The sequence below is a fragment of the Garra rufa genome, chromosome 18 (assembly GCF_049309525.1).
Source record: "Garra rufa chromosome 18, GarRuf1.0, whole genome shotgun sequence".
NCBI lineage: Eukaryota > Metazoa > Chordata > Actinopteri > Cypriniformes > Cyprinidae > Garra > Garra rufa.
Genome location: NC_133378.1, coordinates 30363773 through 30378476, shown reverse-complemented (window position 1 = coordinate 30378476; position 14704 = coordinate 30363773). Strand labels below are relative to the sequence as shown.

Here is a 14704-nt window from a genome sequence, read left to right as displayed (position 1 = left end):
GAGGATTTTCTAGAAGCAAGGATAAAATAATATTTTGTGTACCCACCCTAACAACATGATAGCTGAAATGTGGTACTTCATTCACTAAAATAAGTTTAATCTTACCATATCCAAAACCTCTACAGTTATTTATAGATTAAATGCACTAGAATTTTATTAAATAGTACACGGAGACACATATTTTGTTGATTTGATTTGTCTACATATTTAACCTTTTCTGTGTACGCTCCATGATTCACATCACTGCCATCCACATCTGCAGGTTCGGCCTCCATTTCTGTTTTATGAGAATTTCGGGACTCATTACCTATTCATGGGACACAAACGAGAATAGCACAATTATCAGCAAAGATATGAACAAAATTTACCACGATAGATTAACCATATTTTTAAAACCCCATAATCACATCCTTTAGTGTACTGTTACCTTTATGCAATGTACACAACATGCATGTGCTTATGCACCCACTCTAGGCATGTCACTGACATGTCAATGCACTTGGTGCAATATAACCAAGTACTGTAATTTACTATATGAATTCAAGGTGCTTTTATTTAAATAATTCCATTTTTTGCAGTTTTATAGTTCTAGTCTAGACTACATCTCAGAGATAAACATTATAATTTTCCTCCGTTATTTTTGTCAGACAGCTTTAAATAATTTCCAAATGTGGCATTAGGGATGGGCGATACCACTTATTTTGTTTTCGATACGATACCGATATTTTTAAGGCCAGTATCATCGATATCGATACCGATACGATACTTTTAAACTTAATTTTTTAATTATTACATTTATTAAATTAATAAGAGTAAAATATGTAATTATGCCCTTTTTTATAACCTTTTACACTTTATATTTGAAATGCATTTTAACATTTAATATGCAACTAATTAAATTTTATTTTCTAAACGTGGTTAAAATATGTTTACTTTAGTGGTAACTACAAAACCTACAGTTGAAAATACTTGGTTTCATAAGGGGCTGCCAGTGACAAGCTGTTGCACACATAAAATACAACATTTTTATTCTGCCAGTGTATAATTTATATTAACATTACTGCAAAACATGATCAAGTGTTAATTTAATTTAAGTGTTAATTTAAAGAAATGTAATTGCACTTGTGAAATGCAAATTATGTAAGCTTCAGTTTCAGTTTGTTTATTGAGAAATAGCTCAAACATTTTTTTATTTTCTGTCCTCTGATAAGCATTGTACAGGGCTGTCGTTCCCAAAAGCATCAATGCTTTCTTATGATACTTTAGCGAAACGCAGCCCTGTTTGAATGCACTGTCTAAAGGGAGTGAATGCTCTCTGATTGATTGGTTCTGTCTTGCATCATTTGCGTGCGTTCAGATGAGCAGGAAAAGTGTTCTATCGTGAACAGTTATTCTCTAACATAGGTTATGCATCCAATTCAATGCACATTGTACTCCTGGCTTTTTGTTAAATAAACAAAATCACTGGTAAATAAAACACACCTTAGTATCGATATTTTCAATTTGAGTATCGATACTTTCATCCCTATGTGGCATTGCTTATCCAGTGAAAACAATGAGCTCACAGTATCTCCATACAGATTGTTCATTAACCTACCCAGTAACGTTAGCTAAAATTAACTTTAATGCAAGCAAATTGCAAAACACATCAATGCAGCTGTAAACATAACATCATATATAAAACAATGCAAGGGAATATTTTAAAAAACTTATCTGCTCTATATAGAGACAGAGGCTCTTGCAGACCAAAACAATCATATAACACTTAGTTTCTATTAAATATTAGCGTAGGAATAAAGCGTTGAGTAAATTAGCATAAATTACCTGCACCGCTGCCACATTTCATCGTTTCCTCTCAGTGATGTCGGTCTGTCTTCGTGCCCGTCTATAAAATCATTGTCGTTATGTGAAGGTATTGGCCCATTTGTTATCCTTCCACTTGCTAAGAAAAACATCTTACCGCAGATGACTTGTTTAGCCCCAAGGTATTGTTTTATAAAATTATGCTGTGATCCTTAAGGTGTCAGGGATCAAGAGGTTATGAACTGTAACTCTACTTTCTTTTGTTACTTTGTTATCACTGTCAACAGATAACCCCCCCCCCCCCCCCCCCCGAAGGCAGGAGACCCCTCTGAAGCGTGAGTTTTGTACACTAGTGATGGCACCGACGCAGCAAGCTAGCTTCATCAGAAGACGGAAAAGGCCACATCATATAGTGGCTGGAAATACAGCCATTTTTTTATCTCTCAGTTTTACTCTTCATTGTAACTTTCATGTATTCAGAGACAAAAATGAGCAAAAATTATGCAGTTACTATTTTTTTGCAAGTGTAGTGGAAAAGTAATGTAACTGTATAAAATTTAACCTGTAACTGCTTTCCTATCAGTCATGCCTTTTTCTCGCTTTAGTTTAACTGAACATGTTATTCACGGCATCTCTCAACCCGGCTCAATAACATTCATCTCAAGCCATACTCACCTTCATCGGGTCCCCTCTCATCTCCGGCACTGCTGCTTGTAAAATAAACCTTACCTGTTCTTCACTTACCTTGTTGTCCTGTCTGCTTCATAACAACATGTAAGTGTGAACAGTTTTGTTCAGTTATGTGTGCTACTCTTCTCCTCTAAGTACAGTATGTATCAGACATATTCAATTTTATAATCCATATTGTAAAATTTTTACATGAAATAATTTTTTTTTTAAATAAGCTATCCCATGCTTTCCATGAATATATTACTTTTTCTTTTCTGTGAACGACTCACATACTTTCCATTTTTGAAAACTGTTCCCCTGAGTGAGCTGTAGTTTGTCCCAAGGTGTTTTCTCCATTTCTTTTACTTGATGGAGTGTGAGTTCCTCAACACTGTTTGGGTCTAAAATACACTTAATATTCAGTAATATTAGCGATCTGACCCTGCTAAAACTATTTTTTTTTGACCCTGCTAAAACTATTGGATGATTAGAACTGCTTGCAGCTGAATTGAACTTTAAAGTTGATGAACTTTACACAGTTATTGGGCTGAATAATGACACTAGAAGTTTCCACAGTTTGCTATATGTATTGTGCAAAATGCTATCGAAAGAAAGGTGACTTGACTTTAATATTATTATGTAAAGTCCATGCAATCATGTCAGAAAAAAAGTGTTGCTTATTAGAATCTTGATTGTTTTGCAAGATTTCACCTATTTCTGCCCTTGTGACCTATAGTAAACAGACAATGATGATGATGGGTCTGTGTTGCTATAAATACCACGTGCACATGTGTCATCTTTAGAGAATTCTAGAGGCTTCCTTCTGTTCACACATTCAACATGACTCTGCCGTTGGCGCGGGTGAGTTTGAATTTTGGCGCATGCGCAGTAGCGGTATTGTGACATACGCACTCAATCGCTCATGTATTTTAATGAAATGCGTTTTAGTTCATTGATGATGACAGCACATATGGACAAACAGTTACATGAAGTGTTTTCCCCCTCAATAACTCCATAATACATTCGTTTTACTACAAGTAACTAGTACATTGGCATTTTTTGAACAGGTTATATATTCATCTGTAATTTTTCCCCAGAAAACTGAATTGAAACAATAAAGTTAAGCAAAAAAATATTTTGTTATGTGATTTACAATAAGCAGTATCTTTTAGGCATAAATGGTTAATAAACTTGCATAAATTCAATATATACATTGGTAATTTTGATATATATTATTAACATATATGGCCTTATCATATAATACAATATACAATTTTAATATATATTGTAAACATATATGGTCATAACATGCAATACCATATAAAAGTTGACCATATATATGCTTTCAATATATGTTTATATACAAATTGTACTATGGGAAATTCATATATGTTATAAACATACATCTACATATATCCAGAAGATGTATATATGTGATAATAATATATTGCCCTATTTAACATATATGAGAGTAGCACTTCTGATATAGGGACATATATGTCATATATTACATTTCGGTATGGGACAATTTAAAAGTAGGTAGTAAGTTGTAATACATATTGTAACTCTTTTAATTACTTTATTAAAATAATGTAACTGAATACATTTGATTACTTTTCTAAATTTACATTTAGTCATTTAGCAGACGCTTTTTTCCAAAGTGACTTACAAATGAAGACAATAGAAGTAATCAAACCAACTTTCAAAATCTTTTGTCTCTTGAATTGAGATTATAAAAAGCACAGCACCACAAAATCAGACTTTAGCGCCTCTTTTTACTTTGAGATCGTTCTGAGGTTAAATGCAGGTTTCAAATATACAATGATTCTTTATAAGTTGTGTAAGTTTTTGTATTTCAGAGAATAATGGTGTTATTTCTGTTCTTTTCCCTTGCCCTTAAAACTGCACCAGTATGTGTTTCTGATGTTTCTAAACAGAAACATTTGCTAAAAGCATCTGCTAAATAACTAAATGCAAATGCAAATTAGAAAAAGTAATCAAATGTAATCAGTTACACTATTTTAATAAAGAAATGAAATAGTTACACTACTTATTACATTTTAAATAGGGTACCTTGTAATCTGCAACCTACAAAGTAACCTTCCCAACACTTATTATCAAAATATGTAGACAAATAATCAGGGATGTAAGGTTTTGGATAGTACATAAGGACATAACGTATGAGATTTAGTGGTTCTGTTTATGACCAAGCAAAGTTAATAAGTTAACACTTCCTCTTCCTTGCAGCAGTCTGAATTCTTTACAGATATTATTAATATGAGTTTCCTTGGGCCTTGATTCAATGCACTATAAAACTGATATTTTCAACATACAATGTTACATTACTTTTATCATTTTCAGCAGCATAAGGGGATACTTAGACTTTAACAGAAGAAGAAAGAGTTAGAACACTTCACAGGAGCATCTGGGATGAGCACAGAACACGGTGAGAGGAAAGCTCTGCTAGTGTGAATGTACAAAACACAACAGAAAAAACTTTTCCGGATATTTGGGTCAAAACAAAGCAGTAAAGATACAATAAAATCATAAAACGTATGCAGTCAATTACTTAAATGATCAACTAAAGTATGATTCATTTTTATTGCTAACTGAATTTTAACATTTCTGAGATTCGGATCTCCCATTTCCGCATTTGTTATCTACAAGAAAGTATGATGGGTCTGTGTTTGCTATAAATACCATGTGCACTTGTGTCTCCCTAAGAAAATTCTTTCACTTCCTGAGTTTTCCTTCTGTTCAAACATTCAACATGCTGGTGCAAAAACTAAGCTGGATCATTTGTAAGTATCAATTTAGAATCAGCTTAACTTGATTAATTTCAGCTTTTAGGTTTTTCATTTTGTTTATTTAATTTTGATTTCCAGTGCTGCTGTTTCTGTGTCAACATGGTAAGTATGGCTAATAAATAATAAATAATGTACGTTTTGCTATATCATCTTGCCTGAACAGCACATTTTCTCTATGCAGGAGTCAAAGCAGACAAAATAATGCTGGTATGTGAAGGAGGATCTTCGTTCCTTAGCTGTGGTGAGTCATTTTAAAGTTACATTTTCAGTCTTCTGTGCCCAAACAAGACATATGACAGAGACTGCAAGCAATAGAGAACAGGAGCCGAAAATTTTTCAACAATTACCTTTTAACTTTTTTTTTGCATTTGTCAGATGTGGGATACATAAAGGTTGTTGAAGCCAATTACGGACGGACTGATGGAGCAACATGCACTAGTGGGAGACCAGCTAATCAGATAACAAATACGCACTGCTTTCAAGAATCATCCTTCTCTACGCTGTCCACTCGGTAGGATTGACAGATAGCAGAGAAATAATTTGTTTGTGTTTACAAGTTTATTTTACACATAATTTTACAAAAGCAATTATTTGTCTATAGTATATAAAAACGTAGTTCCCTGAGATAGTGAACGAGACACTGTGTCCTCTAGGGGTCGCTATGGGGAACGCTGTCAGTTGACTCGTGTCTGAAGCATACATACAAAAATGACAATAGTATTGGCCAGCAACAGCCAATGACGTCACTTCCGGTGCGACTCGTTGCTGCCGGCACATCACTACTGGTGTGACCACAGTATAAAGGGGCGCTGGTAGAACACAACATTCGCTTCTTCATTTGAAGCTTACGTCTGAAGCATGGTGATGAGACTAAAGGACACAGTGGTTACATACGTAACCTGAGAAGTTCCCTTTTGAGGGAACTTCAAACTGTGTCCTCTAGGGGTCGCTATAGGGAACGATTATACCCCAAGTGAGCACTAAGTACCACTCCTTTAAGTTCAAAGGAATTGCCCCTGGGACGATAGTGACGTTATCCCCCTCGGCCAAAAGCCTGAGCTGTTACCCAAAACTTACCTGCAAGGGGTCAGAAAGTTGGACCTGGAGTAGAGCTCAAGGATTGGAATCAAGGAAACTCCTTCAGGGGCATACGTCTAAGTGGGGGTAACCTAGGCTTGTCTGTCATGCAGGGGCTACTGCTAGCTCTGCATGGGTCTGGGTAGGTAGAGTGGGGCCCAGGTAGCCGGGGCTTTAAACCAAATCAAGAATGGAAATGAAGTCTAGTGCGTAACCCATATCATACAGGATTTAGGAACCGTTGTACTAAGCAGGCTAGCCTAGGAGTGCCTTGACAAGTCTTAAGTAGCAGATGGTCAAGAGGTATCAGTAAGGATACCAAAGTGGAGTTGGGCCCAAGGTGACAGGGGTTTTACACCAACTCAAGAATGGGAACGAAGTCTAGTGTGTAACCCATACTATACAGGATTTTAGAAAAGTGCCCAGAGACTAGCGTGGGCACATTTTAGAAAGGTGTGCCAGAAAGGTCACACTCGACAGGGCTCCAAGTGATAGTCAATAATGGGCTAATACTTAGGGTCTACCCTCATGGTGAGGGGAGCAATGCTAAACCCAATCAGGAAGAAAGCTCGCAAGCTGCTAGTCGACTGATGGTACTGCCATGGAGCCATACTTGACCATCTCTTAAATGGTGGTTAGGGACAGGCCCCTCAGGGTGAGATTCTCAGAAAGGAGGCCTCTAGGGCTGGGAGTCCAGCAGAGTTGCCCAGGGGCATTCCTATGAAGAAAAACTTCCAAAAAGGACTACGAGTCTTAAGATTTCTCAAGCTGTAATGGGGGACCTGGAAGCGAGATGTTACCTGAAGGGGCATTGATGGTAAGGAGGGAGTCTTGGGAGAAGATGTCTCACCAGTAGAGAGATAGTTATCCAGTGTCTCTTTCGCAGGGAGCATCTTCTCATAGCCATATTCATGCATTCCCTCAATGTTAATTAACCTGTTGGAAATTATGGACACAGGAAGAGAACGGTCCATAGGGCAGGCGGATTGGGAAGGCTCAGCCTCAGCTCTTCTCCTGCTCTTCCTGGGTGGAACCCAACAGAGCACTAACTCCTAGGTCAGACGATGTCAGGGAAACTACATCATCATCCAGAAGCTCACTCTCGTCTCTGGCCAATGAGTGTTGTGCCAGCGGTGACAAGTCGTGCCGAAAGTGATGTCTTAGGCTGTCGCCGGCCAATACTATTGTCGTTTTTGTATGTATGCTTCAAACACATGTCACACTGACTGTGTTACCCATAGCGACCCCTAGAGGACGCAGTTCGATGTTCTCTTGAAAATTAACTATTCTCAAGTATTTGTCATTGTCTGTCTATGAAACAGGTGTAATGGAAGAAACAGCTGTCCTATTTCTGCATCAAACTCAATTTTCTTTGATCCTTGTGCTGGGACATATAAATACCTGAATGTGACTTATGACTGTCTCCCAGCAAGTAAGCCAGTTGTTTTATAAATACAATTTCCATTTCTATGTAAGTTTATTATTAATGACAAAATTATTTAATGCTTTCTTTAAATATTTACTGTTAATATTAGTTACTCCTGTTCCCATTTTCCCTCCAAACTAATTCTAGGGAGAAGTGCAACATGTGAAAATACCCAAAGCGTCATTGTCTGTGGTAAGAATTTTCTTTTCTCTCTGTTCTTTTCTGAGATAGTATCAAAAGGATACAGCATTTTATTTAGTTCTTCAGGGCCTCATGTCCTCAGTACTTTGACTGGTTCAATCCAGCTACAGTACATGGTGGCACAAATGACTGTTTTGAAATTTGCTGTTTTTGTGTTTCAAAAGCTACGGGTGTCATTTATGTTGATCATGCCAATTACGGACGGCGGGATCTTGTAACCTGCCCTAATAGATTAGCAACTACACCAGACTGTTACTCTCCTCAGACCCTCAGCCTGCGTTCCAGGTACAGCAGATACACTTCATATAGAGTCACTTAAGACATCAGATCACATACACACATAAACATTTAATCTGTTTGAAACAATATACCAAAAATACATAAGGGACCATTATAGATGGTTGACCAGTAGACATGATGTAAAATGATTTGAATTTAAATTATTTGATTATGTGAGAGAAACAAGTAGACTGCATTGTGGAAGTAAAATGTGTAGCCTAAGTGATAAAAAAAATTATATTTTTATTGCTGTTGTTTTTTAAGGTGCAATGGGAGGAAGTCTTGTCAACTAAATGCTTCAAATTCTCTCTACACTGAACCATGTCAAAATGTCCATAAGTATCTAGAAGTGACATTCAACTGTGCATAATTTTGTGACTATCCTGCCACATATGTTTTGAGTATGTGTAACATTCTCTATTATGTGTGTTAGATGCTGCTAATTTTTTTTGGTCTAATCATTCACTCTCCATTGAGAAAAACAAAATAAATTAAAAATGAATTTGGAATAAAATATAATGAATATATAATGATTATGTGTTTTAGAAGTAAAACCATGTGTGTGTGTGTGTGTGTGTGTGTGTGTGTAAATATATGAAAACAATAATGTTGTAAAAGAGAAAAAACATAGCAAGAAATAAAACAGCACCATATATTCTGCCGACCAAACCTCATTTATGGAGAACAATCAAGATTGTGAAGAAAAATGGTCTAGTAAGAAATTATCTTTGTTTTGTATGTCATATGAAGCTGTTTTGTGAAATTTGTATTGTAAAACGCACTATACAAATACATTATGTAAAAAAGTATGTAATAAAATTTCAGTTTGTTCTTCCGTTTTCATCATTTTTACTGCCGTGATTTTTACCTCTAATGATAAAAACAGCCTACTCAAAAAAAATAATAATAATAATCAAACAGACCAACACATTTTTGTATTCAGAAATGTAATTTACCCGCTACATCTGATATGATCGATGTACAGCTGGAATTTCATTCCAGTGAAAGGAACTATAGGCTTTGTTTGAGTGGTTATGAACCTCATATATGCAAAAGTTTTAGATGCTACACAAAAACATTTGGAAGTGTCCTCATAAACCATGTTTACATTATAATACATATGCAATTATACACATTTGTATAAACCATGTATTCAAGCACACACAGACATACAACTAATTTACAATGTACCAATAGTAAAAAAAAAGATGACATAATTCATTACATAGTTTTTCTATAATATAATTTTCCTTAGTATGTGTAATTTAGCAAACCTCCTCTCTGTTACCAGCAAAACACTTTTTTACTTGATTGCCATTGCTTGTTACACAAGTCAGTTGGTTATTTTATATTCAGACAGATGTCTAGCCGTCTTGTCTATGTGTATCCGTCTATGTGTATCTGTAACACCTAAAAGTGGTTCATAAAAGAGTGGGAACCCTGTCATGAGGATCACGGCATGATTATATGAAACAACATTAAAAAAAAAACTTCTTACTGTAATAGTACAATAATTTTTAACATCCAGATTGAAATAATCACTTGATGAACAGTACATTCTCGTAGGTGCTGAAGGTACAGTACAGACCAAAAGTTTGGACACACCTTCTCATTCAGTTGTGTCCAAACTTTTGGTCTGTACTGTAGATATGAATTCAACTGAAAAAACTTGTAAAAAAATGTCTTTCAGGTGGTCAAATTGCAAATAGCAAATAGTGGAGCTCTGCAGCCACCTACCGGTAAAAGTTATTTGCAGTCTTTTTTTTTTTTTTACTTTTAAAACTGGATTTTCCAAAAGATGGGCAAAAATCTTACACTAAACCATGTGAAATTATCCATGTCATCCCCATGAATTAAAGTTAGAAATGTGGGTCTTTTATAAAGTGAATTTTACATAAAAAAGCAGTTTTTGTATAAAAACCCATTTAAAAAATATTTATTTATTAATTTATATATATATATATTTAAAAAATATCACTAACCCACTGAAAACTGCACAAATGTAGAGTAAAAACTTTAATAAACAGAAAAATATACAGTACCGACCAAAAGTTTGGACACACCTTCTCATTCATTTGAATGAGAAGGTGTGTCCAAACTTTTGGTCTGTACTGTAGGTTCCTTAAGTTGTGTCATCTTTTGGTGGTATGTGAAAAATTTAGACTGGCAGGTATCTTCCTCTGAAAGCTGGGTGAGGTCTTACTCATTCATACCTTGACCACAGATGTTTCTTCATCTTGTGGTTTGCTTCAGACAAAGTTACTTTAACTGTACAAACTGTGTGGAAATTTCTAACTCGTGCACATTTTTATCATTGGTTGTTCATCTACAGCCACACTTAAAAATGTATAAATATTGCTACATTGTATATTAAACCAAGTGGAATTTATTTTTTAAAGAAAGAGGCTATAGCACTTCTTATGCAAAACAATACACAAAAAGGGTTTGTTAGGTTTAAATGAAAACCATGTGTGAACCTGAGGAGAACTGACTTTATACATCCAAAAATCAACAGATGTAGCATCATGTGTTTGGACTTGTATGCTGTTATTTAATGCAATGACTTTCATTTCTGTGAAGTGTGACTTAAAGTAATAGTTCACTTACAGAACAAAAAGTTACAGATACTGTACTCACTCCCTTGTCATGTTCATGTCTTTCTTTCTTCAGTCGTAAAGAAATTATGCTTTCTGAGGAAAACATTTCCATTTTAAACCCCATTTTTAATGTATTGTTTTGTCTTTTTGTCTCATTAAAACAAATCATTTAATTTTACCAGTGTTTCTATATTTGACTGACTGTATTTTATTCTTATAATTAACAGACTGCAACTTTTGCAATGCTGTGTGTGCGTGAGGCGCCGGCGCAATCTAATAGCGGAAGAACTACATCATTTTTGGTCATACAGATAATTTAAAACTGCAGCGTGTTTACTTTTATTTCTGTCATCTCTGTTTCCTTTCCGTGAACTTTTCGTAGAGCGCCGCTTCACACAAAAATGAACCAAACTCAGCAGCATATGTCACGCAGTCTTTTCCTTTCGTTTTGAAAATCTGTTAATTGGGATATTTATGTCAGATATATTTTGCGTGTTCATTCATTTTTTAAACAGAATATGATTTAATAAAAACAGATTTTGTCATTTTTAACTTAATTTTTGTTGCTTGTCTGCGCTCGTCCGTCATTTTTCTCTCTTCTCCGACTCCACAGCTCTCTTCGTTAGTTTAGTGTTAGTGGCAGCTGCCCAGGTGTTTCCAGGAGTTACTCGTGCTATTTCTCCAGAACGGGAGTGTGTCCATCTCACAAATATAGAATCTGTCTCTGCAGTCATCTCAAAAATCGAATTCCAGCAACAAGACAAAATATTTTACTCGTGGAATTTTTTTAATTCACAAATTAATTTTGAGTTAAAATATGTTGATGTAACTTGTGTTACTGAGATTGTAACGAGTAATATTATTACCCAAAATGTATTAGTAATGCGTTATATTACCGCGTTACAGCAAAAAATAATAAACTACTGTAATATATTGCTTTTGTAATGCCTTACTCCCAACTCTGCTTACAAATCATCCAGCTTAGCTTTTGCATCAACATGTTGAATGCGTGAACAGAAAGAAAACTCTAGAATTCTCTAAAGGAGACACATGTGCATATGGTATTTATAGTAAAGGCAGACCCATTAACAAATATTATGTTGATTGTTAACTTGGTTGATTGTGCACTGGAAATGTTTTATGATTCAGTATTATCCCATTTTACTGCTTTAAGACCAAACCGAGAGTCCCGACAATTTCTGGAAAAGTTGTTCTTGTTGTGGGATTTTATGATTGTGTGCACTCACACTCCCCGAGCTTTTCCAGGCCATGTTCTGTGGTAATCCTGAGCAAAGTGTTTCCCAGTTTGGTTTGGTTACACTAACATAGTTCCGTCACAAACTCTTAGAAATTGGCAAGTTGCTCTCCTAAGTTGCTGCTGCTGTAGAGCAAGTACAATGTCAGAAATAAAGGTACAAAAGCTGTCACTAGGGCGGTACCTTTTCAAAAGGTACACTTTTGTACCTACTAGGTTCTAATATGTACACTTTAAGTATTAATTTGTACCTTTGGACTCTTTAGGTAAAAACATGTACCTATAGATTGAGGTAGCGCCCCAGTGACAGCTACTCTACCTTTAATTCTGAGAGTGTACAGAGACACTGACAGATACTGTTTGGTGCACATACAACATACATGAAATTACCCCCCAAAAAAGCAGACACAAGAAATTAACAACTCAAGCTAATATATTAATGCTGCTGAATGTAAGACACTCAAAACAAGCAAATCTTTCACCAATATGTATTGCTAATGCTTCAAAAAGCCATGAGAACTGCATGTTTTACTATATATGTGCCTGGGCTACCATGCAGAATGGCTTAAGTCTAGTGATCATTTTCCAGCATCATCTCTGGCTCTTGTTGCAATAAAAGTAAGAATAAGAATGACGATACATTTAGGTCTTAAAGGGATAGTTCACCCAAAAATTAAAATTTGATGTTTATTTGCTTACCCCCAGGGCATCCAAGATGTAGGTGACTTTGTTTTCTCAGCAGAACACAAACAAAGATTTTTTACGAAAACCGGTGCAGTCTGTCAGCCAAATAATGGATGTGGATGGGCACCAGACCTTTAAACGTAAACAAAAACATGCACAGACAAATTCAAATTACACCCTGTGACTCTACATTGATGTCTTAAGACACGAAACGATCAGTTTTTATGAGAAACTGAACAGTATTTATGGGCAGTATTCATTTAAGATATTTTTTCAGCAGCAATAATCAGCAAAAAAAAAATAAAAAATAAATAAAAAACAGTTTTGTTCAGTTCCGAAGCATTTAAAACACTGTACAGGAGAATAAAGGGCAGAGCGTTCAACTTCATGCATCAATATCTATCAGCTGCTGATACTTTTATGTCACTGAGCAGGCTTTCATATGTTTGGGGTAACAAAGGATTTAATAGATTTAATTGATATAAAAATGCAGAAACGGACACTTTTAATCAACGTTTCAAACAACAACAAAACAACTAAAATACAGATAAAGACAAAAAGTAGTAATTTCTTAGCAACTAAAGATTGCAAAAACCTGTTTATATTAAGGCTATACAGACATCTAGTGGCTAAATTACAGTTTTACAGTATTACAGTTGATAAATGGTGCAACATTTTTTTTCAATTGAATAATAATGAAATGAATTATAACTATAATATACATGTATAATTTGGAAATGTATCATTGTTGCTATTTAAAATTTGAGTGTTTACATAATGTTTTATGATATTTTGTGTGTAATTTTAAAGTATCCTGGATGGAAGATTATGTCCTTTATGTTGTTCTTGAATGTTAAGCATTCCTGATTATTTATCTGCATGCTTTGACCATACATTGGAATTCAATAACAAAAACTCCGGCTGCATTAAAAAGATCTGTCCAAATTACAATTCAGAAGAAAGTATAAGATTCTATCAGTGTTTTATATACTTCTTTACATGTTATACTTTTCTAACTGGCCATCATTTTATTGTTCTAATTAATCATATATTTAATTATATATAAACTATCATTTGTTTCAAATAAATGCCGCTGTAATAGGTTGTGCCATTGTATATGATTGTTCAAAGGACATTTCAGACATTTATTTATTAGTATAAAGCTTTTAGCAACATAGTTTCAGAGCCGATTTAAAGAAAATAGAAGCAGAAATGGCAATGCTCAAGAACAGTACTGTAGACAGGAAGCAAAATGGGAGGGGGTTGGTATCTGTAAGGGTCCATAAACTGGGACTCGAACTTGGGACACCCAAAGCAAAGTAGCACTATATAGCCTACATGTCGGCGCTCTGCCCACAGGACTATTTGCACTGACCTGTCCTGTAATCTCCATTACTCTAATTTATAAATCGAAAAATAAAGACCAATGAAAAGAATAATTGTTTTACTCACTAACTCAGTCTTAACACTTGTTATCTCTAGGTATTTGAGTAGCCTAAATGAAAACACAATATTTACAATACTTCAATGTGAATTCCTCAATAGAACTCTCATCCTCTATGTTCTTTGAATATAAATTGCGCGAAAGTGAATCTGGGATATGGTACGGTGAAATTTTCCTGGTAAACCTCCTGGTTAGACCTCATTTGAAAACACTTTTGAATTACGGCAGCCTTCTTTGTGCCGTGGTGACGCAGTTGGCCTGGGAATGTGGTCTTCGGGGGACAGTTTACGTCGTGACGCTGTAACGCAATCCCACTTCAAATTCGCCCTGCGGAGTCGCACACTTCAATTGACCATACCCAGCAAACATTTGGACGTGTAATGACCGTTGAAAAGACGTCCGTCCGACACGTCCCGTCATGGTTGAAAAATAGTTCCAAAATGGAAGTTGAACCGACGTCTT

General features: G+C 35.4%; 1 protein-coding gene and 1 pseudogene across 1 annotated transcript; one reads left to right on the top strand and one right to left on the bottom strand.

Annotated features, from left to right (window-relative positions):
• The window catches only part of LOC141290820 (L-rhamnose-binding lectin CSL3-like), a 49999-nt pseudogene that overhangs the window by 22548 nt on the left and 12747 nt on the right, over window positions 1-14704 (bottom strand).
• Window positions 5243-8696, top strand: LOC141290819 (L-rhamnose-binding lectin CSL2-like). Its single transcript, XM_073822946.1, has 8 exons — window positions 5243-5273; window positions 5358-5381; window positions 5461-5520; window positions 5655-5790; window positions 7679-7788; window positions 7930-7974; window positions 8148-8268; window positions 8527-8696. The coding sequence occupies exons 1-8, from the start codon at window positions 5243-5245 to the stop codon at window positions 8630-8632; spliced, it is 633 nt and encodes a 210-aa protein (XP_073679047.1). The 3' UTR covers window positions 8633-8696.

Bases quoted from the DNA above. Each gene is read 5' to 3' on its own strand.
- LOC141290819 (XM_073822946.1), top strand. From the start codon at position 5,243: ATGCTGGTGCAAAAACTAAGCTGGATCATTT. The intron at 5,382-5,460 runs GTAAGTATGGCT...TTCTCTATGCAG, and splicing joins GCTGTTTCTGTGTCAACATG to GAGTCAAAGCAGACAAAATA. The intron at 5,521-5,654 runs GTGAGTCATTTT...TGCATTTGTCAG, and splicing joins ATCTTCGTTCCTTAGCTGTG to ATGTGGGATACATAAAGGTT.